General features: G+C 39.0%; 1 protein-coding gene across 1 annotated transcript in view; it reads left to right on the forward strand.

Annotated features, from left to right (window-relative positions):
• sorcs3b (sortilin related VPS10 domain containing receptor 3b) overlaps nt 1-19,992 on the forward strand; it is a 90,486-nt gene that overhangs the window by 25,164 nt on the left and 45,330 nt on the right. The window contains exon 2 of the mRNA XM_027000186.3: nt 16,980-17,047. Within this exon, the coding sequence (XP_026855987.2) occupies nt 16,980-17,047 (68 nt within the window). The remainder of the gene's footprint in view (nt 1-16,979; nt 17,048-19,992) is intronic.

A 19,992-nucleotide genomic window follows, 5' to 3' on the forward strand; every position in this document is an offset into this window, starting at 1 on the left:
TCATCGGCATAACAGTGGTAGGAGAAACCATGAGAAGATATTATATCACCAAGAGAACGCATATACAAAGAGAAGAGAAGAGGGCCTAATACTGAACCTTGTGGAACACCAGTGGAGAGTCTACATGGGATATGGATCCTCTCCATGTCACCTGATAGGACTGTCCTTCCAGATAGGACTGAAACCATTTCCATGGAAAGCCAGTCACAAGAATGTTGTGGTTCACTGTGTCAAAGGCTGCCAAAAGGTCCAGAAGAATCAAAAGAGATGACAGTTTGGCATCTTTAGCAGCATGAAGTTTCTATGTCACTGCTATGAGGGCTGTTTCTGTGGAATGTGTTGGTTTGTAGCCAGACTGATTGGGACCAGCTGGTTCTGGGAGAGGAAAAGAGACAATTGATTGTAAACTGCTCATTCAAGGGATTTTGAAAGGAAAGAGAGAAGTGATACCGGTCTGTGGTTGGTAACATTAGCGCTGTGGAGTATGGTCTTCTTGAGGATTGGTACCATCCTGGTAGTTTTGAATGCAGTTGGCACATATCCAGAAGATAAAGAGTTGTTGATGATGACAGAGATGAAAAGAGGCAGATCTCTTAAGATTGTGTGGAACAGAGTGGAAGGAATTGGATCCAGTGGACATGTAGTCGGTGGAAGTCTGGAGTTGAAGAATTTCCAGTATATTGCATATCGTATAAGTGCTGTCTGCAATTGTTTTCATTGATTCAGTTTGTGGATTTAGCATGTTAAAAGGAATCTTTGAAAAAAAATTGGACTGTGGCTGCAACATAGAGCAATCTTGGGGCAGATGCATACATCAAGAAGAGCGAGATTTATTAAGGGCAAATCTATAATCAGAGTCATAGTCACGGTCCAGGGTCAATAAGCCAATGCGGAGAGTCCGGGAGTACATAGTTAATACATACATGATAACAGAATAGGTAAACAGGCTACAATAAAGAGTTATAAGGAAGGGGAATTAGCTCAAGTAGTAGAGTGCTTGCTTAGCATGTGAGAGGTAGTGGGATTGATGCCCACATTCTCTGGGTGTTTCTTATCTGCAGTGTTACACACTTAGAATAAGTATGTTGGCCACTGTCTTTAGAGTACAGCATTTTGGGCAGTGGTACCTCAGTGGTTAAGGTAATTGACTTGTAATTGGAAGGTTGCCAGTTCAAGTCTCACCACCACCACCAAGTTGCCACTGTTGGACCCCTGAGCAAGGCCCTCGACCCTCAATTGCTTAAGTTGTCTCTGTCATAATCGTAAGTTGCTTTGGATAAAAAGCATCAGCTAAATGCTGTAAATGTAAAGCACAACAAAGGCATAGATTATGAAGACCAACAAACTAACAGGGAAAAACACAGGGTTTAAATAAGGCCTAACAAGGAACAGGTGATAACAGGGTTTAAATGAGGGCTAACAAGGAAAAGGTGATAACTAATGAAAACGGTGAAACCCAAAACAAGGACCAGGAATGGAGAAAATGAACCAATGCCATGAGACAGAAATGCTAGAAGGTGCCAGCCTTGACAGTGGCCTGTTTATTATTTTTAATGAAAGTGACAAAATGTCATTGTATTTAGTTTGTAAAACTGACTGGATGGAAGCATTGCATACTGTTGCGGTTCAGTTACTGTTGTTTATGTAGTGGCAGTTATGTTTTTTTGTTGAACTGTTCTGCTGAGTATTGGCTAGACAATGTTGTTTATTATGTCTCACATTTTTAAGGAAGTTCTAAAAAGTTCACCTCAACAAAACCTTTGAGCACATCTACACAATTTGATTTCAGTTTTCCAACTATATTTGCAGTAACACATTTTAATGAACATGTGCTTGCATGTCCTGGAATTATACTGAAATGTGAATCTGTCCCACATTTGAATATAAACCAGAAAAATATAAGCCTTTTAAGAATGGCTTTTAACAAAATGTAACAAATATGCATCATGTTGGCCGTATATTAAACCGAACTGATTTACTTGATTTCTTCAAACATCATAAATGCATAGCCCTATCTTGTCTTTTCTCCATTCCTCTTTTCATGCACAAATAAATGTGTTGGTCTGCGTTGATATAAAATACATTTAGCATGAGGTGTTTAGGCCATTATTCACATGCTACCTTTCATACACAAAATATGCTGTCATATTTACTACTATTACCTCTCATATACACTTGCTGTAAAATGCTGTCACATTCACTACTTTTACTTCTCACATGCCCATAAATTATTTTACATTCATTAGATTGTGCAGTATGTGCAGTCCATCTATATTACTCAGTGTGACTGGCTGAGGGAATGTGTTTAATAGTCTCAGTCCATTCCTAACCTTAACCCAAACTGCACTTAAGGATAGAGGAAAGACATCAAATTCAGGAAGCAGTAAGTCAGGCTAGAGTTTTAATTAATTCCTTATAAGCCATCTCAGTATCAATATCTTCAGTTCCAGTGTCTTCACTGCCAGTGATTAGTGTTCATCCATGAAATCAGCATGCAACTATCAAAGAAATCAACACATTATGAAGAGATCCTCTACAGGCATCCCACCAATGGATTTCTGCTATGCCAGGAGCATAGGTAAGTGCTTGGAGTTTTCGCATCGTTGCCTATTTTGGAGAGCACAAGTCTTATTTATCTTCAAGTAAAAACACACTCGTCAGGAGGACTAGGGAGTGGCCAGACAGGATGACATGGCAGAGAACTGGCAGGGTTTCCTGATCATTAGATCATTTTGCTGCCATACATGGAGTGGAGTCCAGGTTCTGCTGTTCTAGCTCCACTGTCTGTTGTCCCAGCCGCCCCTGCCTCACCTCCTCACAGTCCCCTGGACCTCTTGGCCAACTTTACAGACCCTACTGCTTCCTGCCACAACTCACTATACTGCAGTCTCCTGAACCTTCCAGTTGCCTTTGCAGCGCCTGCTCTTGTTCTGGTCCTGGCCCCTGCTCATCTTCCTCACAGGGTTGCTTCCCCAGCTCCTGTCCTGGTCTCTACTTCATTACTGCATCGGTCCTGGCCCCTGCTCATCTTCCTCACAGGGTTGCTTCCCCAGCTCCTGTCCTGGTCTCTACTTCATTACTGCATCGGTCCTGGCCCCTGCTCCTATTCCTCACAGGGTTGTTTCCCCAGCTCCTGTCCTGGTCTCTACTTCATTACTGCATCGGTCCTGGCCCCTGCTCCTATTCCTCACAGGGTTGCTTCCCCAGCTCCTGTCCTGGTCTCTACTTCATTACTGCATCGGTCCTGGCCCCTGCTCATCTTCCTCACAGGGTTGCTTCCCCAGCTCCTGTCCTGGTCTCTACTTCATTACTGCATCGGTCCTGGCCCCTGCTCATCTTCCTCACAGGGTTGCTTCCCCAGCTCCTGTCCTGGTCTCTACTTCATTACTGCATCAGTCCTGGCCCCTGCTCATCTTCCTCACAGGGTTTCTTCCCCAGCTCCTGTCCTGGTCTCTACTTCATTACTGCATCAGTCCTGGCTCCTGCTCATCTTCCTCACAGGGTTGCTTCCCCAGCTCCTGTCCTGGTCTCTACTTCATTACTGCATCAGTCCTGGCCCCTGCTCATCTTCCTCACAGGGTTGCTTCCCCAGCTCCTGTCCTGGTCTCTACTTCATTACTGCATCGGTCCTGGCCCCTGCTCCTATTCCTCACAGGGTTGTTTCCCCAGCTCCTGTCCTGGTCTCTACTTCATTACTGCATCGGTCCTGGCCCCTGCTCCTATTCCTCACAGGGTTGCTTCCCCAGCTCCTGTCCTGGTCTCTACTTCATTACTGCATCAGTCCTGGCCCCTGCTCCTATTCCTCACAGGGTTGCTTCCCCAGCTCCTGTCCTGGTCTCTACTTCATTACTGCATCAGTCCTGGCTCCTGCTCATCTTCCTCACAGGGTTGCTTCCTCAGCTCCTGTCCCAGTCTGCACTCCATTCCTGGCACATTTCCTGGCTCCTGCTCTGGCCCCAATTCCTGCACCAGCCCTGCCTCATGCTTCTGTCCAATTCCCATGTCAGTCAAGGCTGCTGACCTGGTTCTTGCCACCAGCCCTACTCATTTGCAATTTGACTCCTTATGTCATTTAGTGTTGAATTCCTATCACTAATGTAAGGGGTTGTGTAGTGAATTTTTATCATTATTGTGAGTTTAATTGGTGAATGTGAGAGTAATTTTGTATATTTCAATAGAATATTTTTGCTGCATAGATCAGTAAAGATTATATTACAGGAGGGGAGAAGTAGAGAATGGTATAAGTATGACTGTGGACCTGTGTGTGTGTACACAGAATGAGAGCTAGACTTCTGTAAAAGTGATTGAAATTTCCATTGAGTCAGAATTGAGCGCACTGTGATTTGTGGATTTTCCTTAGGCAAAGCAAAAAGCATTAATAATACATAAATATGAATAAGAGTTCTGATTTCTGTGCGTATGAGGAAATTTGTGTGATGAGAAAACTTTTCTCTCCCTAAAGCACAAACTCATTTTAGAATGCTTCCGTTATTTGTTTTATAACCATAAATTCATTTTTATGCTGCTAGTGTTTGAATTCTAAATATGTTTATAAATACAACACAGAACTAAAGAAACAAAGTCTCTCAAATAGTCTCTGACCAGTTTGCTGCTTCATCTGTATAAGTGTGTTACTACTACCTACTGGGTGGGTAGAGAGAACATGCATGTGCCAGCACACGCACATGCACACAAATACACGTAGAGTCAGACAGTGACAGTCACTCTGGCCTGGCGTCTATGTCCATCTTGGGCCACATGTACGCAGCTACTCAATATTTGAATGTGGAGATGGTGGGGTTTTATGCTTCTGAAAATATGTTAGAATGCTCTTTACATTTACCTATAGCCATAAAATCAAATGCTTAAATTTGTAGGGATAATTAAGAGCAGAGGAGTGTTACTGGTTTGTTTACTACAGTAAACACACCTGATAAGGATGCTTTTTTCACCCACTTTCTGACACAGACTTTGCTTAGCTAAGCACAGAGATTGTCCTACTTAGAATGTAAGCAGGGAGTGCTATAATTCATTGCTTTCTGCCATCTTGTCTATGATATAATCTATGTACAGCCATCAAAATCTTCTTAGCTGACATTAAAAGGAATGCTTTAGGATTCTTTTGGATGAGGGTGGTTCTCAGATGATTTTTCACAAACTTCAGAGTTGAGAATTTCTTTTCACAAGCAACTTATGTAACTTGCACATTGTACCAATAACATGACATCATTTGTCAGCAGATTGAACTGAGACATGATGACATAGAAATATATTGGGTAGTTGTTACATGCAGAGTAACTTTTATTCAGTAGCCCCATTCTTTCAGGACCCTCAGAGCCTGCCCTAGCACATTAGTGACCTCTCTAATGTTATATCCATCCCAAGGGTGGATGCTTAATCTCTCCCAATATGTGGCAAGGTTTATCAATTCTGCTTGCAAGTTCTCAGCTGTGGAAAACTCGGTGAATTTTAAAAGGCATTTACTGTGATCTTTCATAGCTGCTCCTGGTACATCTTCCTGCATTTATGTAAAGGTATTTTGGTCCATGCAAGAAAAATCAGAACATAGAGTACTGCATTTGCTGCATTGATAAATACTGTCAACAACAGTATCTAATTTTCCTACCACTTGTACTCCATCTGCGCATATTTTATAGGCTTATCATCTGCCAACTAAATGATCTTGTTCTTCTCTTGTTGCTCACTTTTGGGGGAGAGCAGTTTGAACTTTGGCATTGCAGTCCTGCTGCTCCTGTGCAGTGCCATTTGCCCAGTCAACAAAACTATCTGCTGCCCTCTTCACATTATCAATGTCCCTGTCCCACACTTCAGGTTATCCTCAGTTTTCATCACCAAGTTTTGACCTGTTAATATGTTAATATGCAACATAAAGAGTACAACATAAAAAGTACAAGGATATATGAGAGTTCTACTCAAGGTCTGAGAACAACATGAGCTGTACTTTAGGAGTGTGTCAAGGAAATCTCTTACCTTGAGGTTTCATGGATTTATCACTCCCAGTCTCAGTCATTATTGTGATAATCATATCATTGCAATGTGCATTATCTGGTTTTCCAAAACATGCAAACGCTTTAGTTATCCTGGTCCTTGGCTAACTAACATGTCTCTCCAATTACAGCAAGCTGTCTGTGCTGTCTATCCGCAATGACCTCCTCCCATAACTTCATGGACATATGGGACTCACAAATGAATACTGCAATATCATTTTGCAAGGAGAAAAGGGATACACCTGCCACTACAATTTCAGCAGCATCAATTAAACCTAGATTTAGAATGCGTGAATAGCACCATATATTTGGCTACATTGCATAATGCAGAGAAACCCTTGTACCTCCCCTGTTGTTTGCAGAAACAATATCATCTCAAGAAAATCTCCATGGTGATACTGAAAAATAAGTCAAAGACTTTTGTCTGAGGCCCAACAAAATAATCTAAAGTTTTCTGTTTTCTGTTTTATTCTTCTGTCACTGTGTTCCACCCTGAATCTCTAGCTCCCTACTCTACATCTGCTTGTGCTGCATAATGAGAGGTGAATATGTAAAATAATTAATTTAGTATTAAGTGCTGAGAGAATTGCTTTTAACAATGTCCCCTTAACTGGGTTAAAAGAAATTATTAGAAGGACCCAATATAATCTGAGAATTAATAAGCAAATGTACTATATTCACCTTTAGAAAGAAAAAAAATCAAGAACACAATGTAAGACAAAACGTAAATATATCAATGTTTATGCACTTGTACATCACTAAACAATTGTACATAAAACAGCTTTAACAGTGTATCCAACATATAATTAACTTGCACTAAGTAGATTACCAAAATCAAGTTAGGATAAATCTAATGTATGACTTGTATGATTCTTGTAAAAACGTACATGTAAAGCTATATCTCCACCAGGCTGAAGCCACTTTGCTTTGTTTGCTGCTTGGGCATTGTCTTTGGCTCTCGGTTACTGTTGAATAATGGCAAGTTCAAAAACCATAAACCAGAAATACTGCAAAACATATATTTCAGTTTGACATAAATAAAATATCCGGTTGCAATGGTTATTTGGAGAACATGAGGAAAAAAAACAAGACCCAACAAAAAAAGTGAGTTCATGAAACTGGGTCAAAATTGTAGTGAAGAACACAAGAGTTTCAGAGAATCAGGATGTTTCAGACAGAGGTACATCATCAGGTGTGCAAGCAAAGTACATTTGAATTTCTATGCATTTAAGACTACACAAAAATAGTGAGGAAACCCTATACACCTGTCACGATGCCTCGACTTATCTAAATATAACAGAACAGCTCTGACATCACTCCACAGTTACAGTCCTCCATTCAGTCCACTATTAATCATTTCAGCAGGCCACCTCTTTGATTTGGCATGGAATCTTATTGCAGATAATCCTCGCTGTAGCCATTTCTATCTTCTACCTAATATTCATAACATTCCTAAACACCCTATTGTTTCTGCTTGTTCCTGTCCGACAGAAATTATATCCCAGTTTCTGGATGACATTTTTCAACCAAGTGTTCAGTCCTTAACGACATGTTAATTTCACATTTTTTTACACTTCTTTTCACACTTTCTAGACTTTTGGTCAAATCCTTGAACACCTGAAAGAACAAACCCTACCTGCCAACTCCCTACTTTTTTCAGTGGCTTACAGCTTTAAAATGGTTTAAAATATTTTCTTGTTGCTAGACCTGAGAAGGACCGTCTGACATATATTTACTTAAGACTGACGGAACTAGTGTTAACTTAAAACTACTTATCTTTGACTCCAAGTGCTACTCACAAATAAGAGTAGTTAGTATGGGTACTAAAATGGGACTGTCTTATGCATATGCTTCATTGGATTTGTTGAGAACCATTTTTTGAACAATATACTGGACCTGTACCTTTAGCTTTGGTACAGTTACATGCACATTTGAATAACTCCAACTGTTTATTTCTTCCGTCTCCAAGTTCCACCCAACTGTGAAATATACATGGAACACAGCACATCCTGAATATTTTCATAACTGTGGGTTTCCTAAGGAAGTCATAGATAATGCCACTGCTCATGTTTTACCTATTCAGAAAATGGATGCTCTCTTTATAAACAATCTACTGTTAAGACAATAGGAATGCCTTTGGTGTTAACTTATCATCCTACAAATAAAATATGAATTATTAATAATAACTCTTCAGAATCCTCCAGGATGATGCAAAGACCACATCGCTATTTAAGGATCCTCCACTAATTTCCTACAGATGAGACAAAACCTCAGACATTTGAATGATCATTTATCCCAAGAGTGAGATCATTTATCATTCAAATAATAACTGTGGTACTGTAGCTTGCAACCATTCTAAATATGCTAAATGTAAATTTATTAACACAGCCACTAAAATAATGGGCATGAAAGAATCAATTGTTATCACCCATCCCTCCTCATGCATTACTGCAGGAGTTGTCTACTGTATTACCGGCAACAGATGTAATGAGCTTTACATTGGAGAAACCAAGAAAAGGCTTGGTGGTCATTTCATTGAACACTTTCAGACCATCAGAATTAAGGATTTGTCATTTCTGGTGGTAAGGCATTTTAATACTAATGGATATAGCATTAATTACATGTGTTTACATTGCCAGTTGTTGCTATGGCAGCAATGATGCAGGGTAACTCAAAAAAAAAGAGCTGGTCTACTCTCTCTGAACTTTAGCACCCCATAGAATGAATGTTACAATTTAATCACACACACACACACACACACACACACACACACACACACACACACATATATATATATATATATATATATATATATATATATATATATATATATATATATATATATATATATATATATATATATAAAAACTGGTTCATCCTCCTAGAACTTCAGAAAAAAAAATAAATATATATATATATATATATATATATATATATATATATATATATATATATATATATATATATATATATGAAAATTAAATTCCTGTCCCTTCCATTAAGTGGTTATATCATTTTCCTCACACCATCTACCAGACGCCCCCAGTGTGAGGAAAACTCCAAAAGGGGGTTTGATGGTGCAGGACTGTATTTTTCTGTTCCTAGGGTATTGCTCTTTTGGACCGAGACTGATGTAATTCCTGAGATCTGTTGGAGCCACTCACCCAAGTTAGGGGTCACAGCCCCTAGTGCTCCTATCACCTCTAGGACAACCTTCCACATTCTCTGTATTTCTTATTTCAGTCCCTGGTATTTTTCCAATTTCTCATATTCCTACATTGTATGTTTCCATCACTTGGGACTGCTACAATTATTGCCACTGCTGTTTTCTGCATCTTGTCCCCTATCATGATGTCTTGTTGGTTCACCACTACGTTTATCTTCATGTATCTGGAAATCCGACAGAATCTTAGTCTTGCTGTGCTCCACTATTCCCTGCAGTTCTCTTTTTAATCTAAGGGTGTTCAACTCATATGTCTTGCATATGTTCCTGTATATAAGACATGCCATTTGGTTGAGTATCTCAATGTATGCCTTCCCAACATCCTGCATCCTGGATTGTCTCAGATGTCCCTTTGCACAGTCTATATCTTAGGTCTTCTCTGGTGTGATACACTCCTGCTTTGATCGAGTTAGTGCTTAGTGCTTGATCTAGTGCTGCCTTGATTAGTGACTCTGTGCCCTCCTTCAGACCGGCCTTTTCCATCCATTGGTAGGAATGTTTTATGTCAGCCACCTCTGCCAACTGTGAGTGGTACATTACATGAAGGGTCTATTCTGCTTCTATGGTCACCATGTCCTCATACTTGGGGGGCATTAATTAGATATATTCATTGGTTTCACATCTCACCCTGGTTAAATCTTGTGAAAGATATTACACTTTATAGATCGCTCCATCCTCCTTCCATCTGGTATACAGCCTTTGTACGTTGAATCTTGGATGGGGTGCCCCATGCACTGTGAGGAGTTTTCTGGTCTTAACCTCAGCAGCTTCCAGTTCTTTTCATATTGTGTCTGCTGGGTATCTGATGACTGGTATGGCAAATATGTTTATGGGTTTGATCTTTATTAAATAATCATTTTCATATATATCAATCATTTTATATATGGAGTGCAGCCAAATCCAAATATGATATTCTGCACAAAAAGTGGGTTTTTATGGTTTTTATTTTGAGAAAAAATTTTTGTTTTCAGAATGTAAAATAGCTGGAGTTCCTCACAACTATGAGACAGATTAGTATAACATTACTTTTTATTATAATATTACTTTTGTTTTGCCACAGGACCTCTAACGTGTGAAGCAGAGTTTGTTTGACAGGGAGAATGACACTGTCCTACATTATCTCTGGCAGTACAAATTAGCTATTTTACCTACATGCTATATTCACTGCTCAGTCAACCTGTGTATCACAGAGTTGCAGGTATCACACTGTAGAACTATATCACTATTTATTTATGTGCCACTATTTCAACTTGAAAGATACAGATACAGAAGAGCTTGTTTGGACAGGAAGAAAAAGATCTAGGCCAGATGGAATGCCTTTATTTTGTCACATATAAATATACATGTGTATAGTACAATGAAATGCTTCTTTTCACATATCTCAGCTTCTTTGTAAGATGGGATCAGATCACAGGGTCAGACAGATTAGGAAGAAATTAGTGTAGCACTTGCTTGTTCAAATTGCCTGTTTAGAATTGCATTTGCTCTTGAAAAAGATTAAAATATTTGCATATCCTGTTACGCCAATCTGCTTTTTTCAGAAAAGAAGATCTATACCTAGTTATTGTCTTAATAGCTCTGTTGTCTACTACTTAAATTCTTCAATAGTTAGCAGTGTATTTTTGACCTCTCATTTGCTATCCCCAAACCACTACCCCATTTTCCAACATGATAACCTTTTATTTGAATACAAATACAAATCATTTTTCTGCTTCAAACAGAAATACCTGGTTAACATGAATATATATTCATATATATATATATATATGTATGTATATTCCTGAGTCTTGGCAACACAGTAGGGCATGCACCACAGAGTCATTGTTACCAGACAATGTGGACAAACTGGTAAAGGCAAAATTTGTTCACCACAACTTCCTTAGATAAAATGATGCAGCCACACATGATGCTCATTTTCCTGATCTAAAGGCCACCCTGACTTTCAAAACATTGCATGGACGGGAAGCAATAATTCCTCTGTCATGGCATTATCTGTGAAGGAAAGGTTTTAGATACTTTTCATTTGTTGGACAACTGCCAAGGTGGCACAACACACGGGTTGTTATAAGACTATAGTGCAAGTGTAATATCATTCTCAGTTCTTCTTCTCACCTGCACCCCTGTGTCAGAAGCCTATTTTTTTTTACAAATTATATTATTTTATATAAGTACTGTCACTTTTATTTCTAGAGGGTTACACATTCAATATATGTAAAGAATTTCCAATTTGGTATTGTTGTCATTTGAAATTATTGACATTTTTTCTTGTTGTATAATTTATATAGAAAATCACAGTAATATACAATAATATGTTCTTTCATTTAAGAAAACAGAAGGAGCACACTTGGACCCCACGAGACAATTAGGAAGGAGCAGTTTCTTGCAATGCTTCTACTCAAGATATTCATTGGTTATTTTAGAGGAACATAATTGTTTGGTGGATTAATCCTCAAAATGAGTGTCATGTAGGTAAATGCAAGCATTATGTTATAAATAATATTACATATGAAATGAAATTGGTAGAATATTAAAGGGTAATTAAAAATATGAATAGTTCATTATTTTGAGATGTAAAATAATTGATTTAGAGCTGCACTGAAAACAAATGTACCTAGATTTATTTATAATGGTTTTAATACAAGTTGTAATCTGTGAAATACCCTTATTTTATAACTGATAAACAATTGAACTGTTACAGTATTGCTGATCGCTGCTTCTTTGATACAGATGGCACAAATATGGCTGACAACATATTGAGAACTTGAGCGAACTAATCCTACAGTATGTGTTTTCACACATTAAAGGGTTAATTGGACTGAGCTCTGTATAAAACAGTCAGGAGTTCAATTTGGTCTCACTTCCTTTTTCTGTCGAGGCTCTGTAAAAATAGTTCAAAAATATTTAATTTAATTGTTGATGTAAGACAGATATGACAGTCTCTGTAAAGCTGTCACCTGAGCTGACTTTATGGGTGTAGGGCCATGGGGTTGAGAAGTTATGGTGGGATGTGTGATATGCTTAAGCAGAGAAGGGCAATGGAGAGACCTGCTGTTGTACTGGAGACATGGAGGTGCTGTAGAATGGGAAGGCTCACCTATGGAATTTTCAGAACTAAGAGTGTTCCCCAATATCTCACATGCTGAGGGAGACTGAGAAAACCAGGACACTTAGGTCTCCAGTTCATTAGCTGGTGGTGGGGACACAGGTGTCAACTGTAGCATGGCATACTCTTCCACATCCTCCATCATGTTTTCACTGGTTGATCTGTCCTTCAAACAGGGCTCTAGGAAACTTAAAATAAAGATGTACTTCTATTTCACCAACTTTAGCGCTACTCCTCTTTTCATTATGCAACCTTCTTTCCTTTCTATATCTGTCTCTCAGGTTTTTCAAATGCTTTTTACATTTATTCTCTGCAAAGACATTAGCTTTTGCTAGGCTAATTCTGATTCATCCTGATTTGTAATGTTCATGTATAAAGATGATTTAATTAATTAAAAAATAAAAACTTGTGTACAATATACTACAGTGATAGCTAACTAATAGGCCTTTCAAGCTAACAATGTCTGTCAAGTGGGCTCGTAAATGTTGATTGCTATGTAGATCATAGCCCTGTCTCACTGCTGAAAAGTCACCATGCTGTATTTGTTTCTGCCAGTATCATGACAGACTTTCAAAGTGGAATAAAAAAGAACAGGGTACCGTGAAACAATGTGAATAAGTATGTCCTCCATGTGATGTGATGTGGCCAAACAGAGGAGCAAAGAGGCAGAACTGTGCAGAGCCTAATGCTCTAGGTAGTGCAGCAGAAGCAGGATAACCCCCTGCACAGGAAAACAATGACACCACAAACACAAAGCAGTTTTGTCAGGAATCATCTGAAAACCCTTTAACATTAGCTTTCTCCAGACTAACCAAAATATAGCAATTGCATTGATTGGACATATATATTTTCCAGCATACTTTTATGCAGTACATCACGCTTGGCCAAACATAAAATATGACTAGAGAAGCAAGTTAGAAAAAGCTAGTGAAGCAGTGGGTTGTTCACATATACATGCAGCTGCAACTGTATTGATTGTGATACATCAGAACACTATACTGACAGTCCAGGCCAACTGACAGCTCAAGCTGCTGGGAAACCTCTCGTGCCACCAATGGGCAGTGTGGGCCTAAACACAAACACACTTAAGGTAGCTCAAGATACTAATATTTTTGTCATCTAATTTCCGCAAGTTACAGCACATCTACAACTATTTGGTGTGTCATATCATTCTGTTGCATTCAGTGCAGATTTAAAAAGGGGCAGTTGTGAACACAAGGGAAGTTAGTGACTTCATTCTCACCTTCAACTTCACTGTGAAAAAAAAAAAAACTCACTGTGACAATACAATGACCACACAGTAACATCACACAATTATAACATTGGCTTCCCGGGCCTTGTATTGCAGTATTTTTAAATGTGAAGGCTGTTTTTAGTCAGTCTTTTTTTTGTTTTGTTTTTTAACTGTTTTTATAGTTAAACTTTCTTTAGCTGATGTTGATGTAACCATGTATTTTGTCTTGTATATGCACATTATCTGTCATCCTCTGAGTACCAGTGTTTAGGTCCAGAAGTATTGGGGCACAGTATGTCAGTGTCAGGTGTATTTCTTCTTCTTTTGAGTAAAGACATTTAAAGTTCTCCACTTTAAAGATGGCTTTTACAGCCTTTGTCATCATTGCAAAGAAATACAGTGGAAAGTGAACTAGAAACGAGTTAAAAAAAAGGAAAATAAATGTGAATGTAAGAATAATAGAGCAGCCAGTTCTCTGATTATCACCTCCATGCTTTGATTATGTCAAAGTGCTTCCATCCTATCGGGGGTTAAACTGATGTGAATCATCCAGACCATGGTTACCATGGAGCTAATGAACACAGGACCCTCTGAAATGGTCCTTTGTATTGTGAGAAGACTGTGGGTGTAAATCTCAAGGTAGAAGGAAGGCTGATGTGTTCCAGTGTGCAGGAGCAGTTTATCAACAGACTCCACTAACCTTATCAACAGAGGTCTGGAGACATTTTCATTCCAGACAGACACAGCTTCCTGATGTATTTTGTCACATACACATACATACAGACACAAACAAACATGCAGAATGACACTGCAAGAGAGACTCAAAGAAACACTCAGCCAAATTGCCCAAATTTGTCCAACTGTTCAAAGTAGTGAGGATCAATTAATCTTACGTGCTCACAGTTTACATCTAAAAAAACTGAACAACTTAACTTCAATAATGTATTACACTGGAAAATTACTGGGTTAATCTGTAAAGTGAAAGTGTCACAGAACGCTCGCCTCCCGCGAGTCACGTGGTTCGGCCCGCCACGTGCAGCAGGAGGACTGTCTTGTCTGTAACCACACCTGCACACACCTGCACCTCGTTCGTCTTTATGTATATAAACCCATGTTAAAGTGTGCAGGGTGTTGGTTATTGTCAGTATAATGTCTAAATGTAAAGTGCTTCTGTTAGATGTATTCTTGTGTATCGTGCTTGTTTAGTGTTAACCATTTCATGTTTCTTGTCTGTGATAAGTGTGAGTGCCTTTGTGTCTTTAAACGTTAATAAATGCTCGTCCCAGTAGGAGTAGTCTGTGCGTCCTGCCCCTCGCCCTACGGCACTTGGGCCACCGCACATTACAGAAAGATTTTAGCTCAAAGACTATTACTTATTTAATTAATACTCAACTAGATCAAAATCTTTAGAAGTTGTTTTGTTGATAATTTCAGAATTAGCAAATTATTAGAAATAAGTTTACCCACTGAAATCATGTTATTAACGTTTATATACAGCAATGGATTCATCTGCTCAGCAGATCCTTCACCCTTTAAGTAATATTTCATGAGTCTTTGTTGACTAGTCATCACTTTTGTACTGTGTTACTTTGTTACTGTTGATGCGGATGATTGATGTTGATGTTGATTGTGTAGATTACTGTGGGTCTGAGTTTCACTCTCACACCATTACTCCTGTCTTGGTATGCTGAGAGCTTCAGTTTAACACAGGGAAAAATCATAACACAGAAAGTCCACCATTTAGCTAGCGATGAAGTGAGTTGGATATTAGAGCATGGCTGTCAAGTCCAGTGACCCTGCAACACTTAGTGAGGAATGCTTTTTGCCTAGTCCAGTAGGTACTTTGAATGGTCAGTGTTTGTGCTTGAGGACTGAAAGCAGTTTATAACCCCTCAAAGTGAGCAAGTTGTCTCAGTAACAACAATGGGACCACACACACATAAAGAACGTTAATATGCTAGACCTGTTCTATAGGTCGAAAGGACAAAAGGGTGAAAATGAAAAGGAAATGAACCTGGTTCTAGTTAATGGAGTCTGTATGAATAAAGCAAATAGAGTAGGTTAGAGTGTAGGAGTTTTAATATGATGGAAGGTTCTTCGTGTTTTAACAGAGTCGGATCAGAGTCAGAACACAAGCTGATCAACCTTACTACTCCATATTCACATGCAAATGTAATTAAATCTGCACAATACCTGCTGTGCATATCATTAAACCCTCTGCACATATCATTAACCCCACAGAGACAGACAGGGGGAACCTGCATCTTTATATCAATATTCATACTCAGCCCAATGATCCCCCTTCCTCACTCCCTCACTCCTTCCATAATTTGCTTTCTCTCTCTCTTCCCATCTGTCTATCTCTCTGTAGATGTAATTAGACTCAACATCAGGGTGGTTTAACAGAATCAGAGACCAAAGTGATTCTGAGTCAGGTCCTGCTCCCTTGGACGTGCTGTATTTGGATATGCTAATGATTTTTCCTGTCCTGATTGGTTAATTAACCTGAGATGAAGTCGTCTCAGACAGAGTCATGTAGTCATTTGGGTGATGATGGTGAAGGTTATAGACACACACATGCACTCTTAGTCTCTCTCTCTCTCTCTCTCTCTCTCTCTCTCTCTCTCTCTCTCTCTCTCTCTCTCTCTCTCTCGCCCTCACACTTACTCAGAGGTATAGAGGAAGTGTGAAGCTGGATTGTAGAAATTTCCATTGACTTGCTCCTAGCTTTGTGGTGTTGGCTTCATGTGGGTTGCTGCAGTGTGAAGTCAGTGCAACAATCAACCATCTGACTGCCCACATTAATCCAGCCGGAGAACTCATGAAGACTCTGTCCACCCAAGAATAAAGCAAAGCCCACAGGACTGGGTGGGAGGAGGACTGACACGCAGTCATCAGTGAGGCAGCGGGCAGAGAGGAAAGCCGACTGGTGCCTCTGCTCCTCTCACTTCACATACTGACTTACACTTATCAATACTGACCACTTTTTATGTGCAGCTCTATAAATAAACAAATACAAGAGTAAATGGATAATCAGGATTTTTACCATCAAATTTCTGAGCAGGAGAAATGTTCGCTGTTGCTGCTGTTCATTATAAATACATATTCAGAATGTTGTGTCAATAGGGAAGTATTTTCCCTGTCGTGTGTGTATGTGACATTTGACAGCATGAGTGTGTTTGGGTTTCATCATTACCACCGTCAGCCTGTCTCAGCATTACACGTGTTCCTTTTTACACTGCTTTTGTCTCCATGTAATAAAATTCAGACCTGGTATTTTCTCCCATCAGTCTCTGGGTAGAGCTTGACAGATATTTCATCATTTAGCTTGTGCATTAAGACAGTTGCTGTGAGGCAGGGTGTAAATGAAGATGCTTGGATGTTTCGTTAAAAGTCATGTTTTTCTTTTAGGTAATTCTAATCCTGACAAAACTCTTCGACTTCAACCTGGGTACTGTCACGGAGAGCTCACTCTGGAGGTACCTATCGCTACATCACATGTCCTCTGCAACTAATGCCCACTTCCCACATCTTCTGGAGTATTTTTCATATATTCATTTTTCTCTACCATACTTTGCCTTATTTCATCTAAAAAACATTAGTGTAGCATTGTAACAAGATTGTAGGGTAGTTTATATATCCTGTTTTATATAGTGGCATATGTGAAATCTCTTAACATAGGGTGGCTATATGCAATGCCAGTCAAATATTTGTATACACAGTACTGTGCAAATGTCTTAAGACACCATTACATTTGTTGTTTTAGCAATGGTATAATGACCACATATAATTATTTCTCAGTCTCTGTATTTGAATACAGCCAGAAAATACAATAAATTTCTATCTAGTAGTAAAAACCAGAAACCTCCTCTGATACTTGAGCAATAGCAGGAACCTGGCTCTTTTAAACCTAAATGGAATGGAACCTGAATGGAATGGTACCAGAAGATTACTTCAGAAAAGTTCAGGACATGGTACCAGAAGATTACTTCAGAAAAATTCAGGACATGGTACCAGAAGATTACTTCAAAAAGTGTCACTTTAAAAGAGTTCAAGATATGCTTGTTGCCCAGGGAGGTCACACTAAATAATGACTTTTGCCTCTAGATGCCATTTTGTTCAGAAAATTGTGTTTTTAAAAATGTTGTGTAGATATTTCCTGTATTTTCTGTTTGTCTCTTAATAGAGACTGAAAAATAATATCATCATTATACCATTGCTAAAATAATATATATATTATTATATATAATATATATATCTCATATATATATGCGAGAGAGAGCGAGAGAGAAAGAGAGAGATTTAGATTTGTTTTTAATCCATTTGATTTAAATGTCTTTAATACTATAAAAAACACATCTTCAAACAAGAATGTGAAAATGTTTGCCCAGTGCTATACAAGGAAAGCTGGAAAACCAGAAAGATTTTTTTTTTTTTAAACTAAGGAAAACTAGGGAACATGATCCAGAAGCTAAAAACTCAAAGACATACGAACCCACAAAACATGTTTACTGACATGAGGAAGTAGCTTAATAGAGACCTGTAAATAAACACTATGACTAGCAACTATTTAAAGACTGCATATGCACCCTGAATATAACATAATAAAACAGTAATTTTATTGTCAGGAGGCCCATATGACTTCACAAGTTTAGTCTAGACATTGTTTGTAGAGATTTGTATTTAAAGGAGTAAACAGTGGCAATAGCCCATAGTGGAAATTAACCACCGACTGATAAAAAAAATGTCCTGCTCCTTTAGCATGTGTGTAATGTTGCTATAGAGGGACCTGTCTGGTCAGATGTATTATTGTCTGTGGTGCCAAGGCTGATTCAATTAGTGTTTTCTGAAGAATAGAATAGGAAAGCTTTTTTCAGTCAACAGAAAAAAAGCTTTTCCAGCCAACACATTATTGCAAATAAAAACAGCCATTTCACATTTGGCTAATGCAGCCTGCTACCCCCTACCTACATACCTCAGGAGATGTTTGAGCAAAAATTTTGAATTTAGTTATGTCAGTTTTGCATTTTGGATAATGACTGGCTCTATGGTACATACAGCTCAGTGAAATTTCAGTCTATTTATTTCCATAGCAAGAGTCAAGGCTACCTATAGTCAGACTACCCACACACTAATCTGCTCTCTTATTTAAACAAATTACATTAACTTACCATCATACACTTTGGTGGAAGGTTTTGTCTTAATTACTTATTGAAGATTTCCACACTGCATAGACAGTTTACAGACTAAACAACATATATGCTGACCAAGTGTAGACCAAGGGTGTGACTTTGTCCATGTGATTAAATGCATTGGATCTACTTTGCTCCTATGGGGTTAAAATACAAACCTTCAGCTACACTGGCCCTTTGTGAAAACTTAACTGTGCTTCAGGTTTAAAGTGGTCTAAAGGGCTGTTTCCTGATCAGAGTCACAGGATCCACTAACCTTATAATTCCTTTCTCCTGAGCTTCGTTATGGTAACAGAACTTAAAAGATCTGAATTCAGGTAGCACATAATATCTACAAAGACTTTCTAGAAGCTCACATAAGCAAGAATTCTCACAGCTTATCACGCTCATCTGATTCTTTGTGGTTACAGCGGCATGTTACAATTTTTAGAGCTGAACTGCATGAAAATTAACCTGTTCTCAGAATGAGATGTTTTATTAAATTTTTACTATATCATGATCACATAGTTTAAAGTCCTAGCATTAATTCGCTGTATATGGATTGATTATTTTGCATTCTTGCAGTTCAGATCACTAATTGTATATGAAGCATTAGAGAATAAAGATGAATAGAGTGGACTACCCTTGTGACTTTGGTGAGACATTAGTAGCTTACTGAAGAGCAACATAAAATAACATCTGTTATCAAAGATCCATCAAATGTCACAAGTGCAAGGAGAACACACACACACACACACACACACACACACACCAGTACACAGAAAGAGAGAGAGACAGAGGGAAAGCGAGAGAGAGAGAGAGAGAGAGAGAGAGAGAGAGAGAGAGAGGGAAAATCACCTTGAAGGAAGGCTTAGTTTATTTTTGTTTGGCTGGAAGCCCTGATGAGATTTCCTCTCTCTGTGTCACTCAGAGTGAGAGAGTGAGGGAGGGAGGGAGGGAGGGAGGGAGAGAGGGAGGGAGGGAGAGAGAGAGAGACATAATGATGGGTGGAGGGAGAGATTCACCTTATTCTGAGTTGGTGTGGTCTGGGACTTGGGAGAGAAAGCCATTATCAAATGTCCAACACACACAGCAGAAGCAGGAAATGAGAAAGACAGAGGAAAGAGACAAAGACAAGGAGGGAGCAGAGTCAGTGAGAGAGGGAGAGAAAGGGAGAGGGAGGAGAGAAACTGGGAGACAGGAGTGGGGAATTGTTATTTAAGAGGTGAGTGTTGGAGCAGAGCTCTGAGGCT

The sequence above is a fragment of the Electrophorus electricus genome, chromosome 10 (genome assembly GCF_041902795.1).
Source record: "Electrophorus electricus isolate QZ-2024a chromosome 10, ASM4190279v1, whole genome shotgun sequence".
In the NCBI taxonomy this organism is placed as follows: domain Eukaryota; kingdom Metazoa; phylum Chordata; class Actinopteri; order Gymnotiformes; family Gymnotidae; genus Electrophorus; species Electrophorus electricus.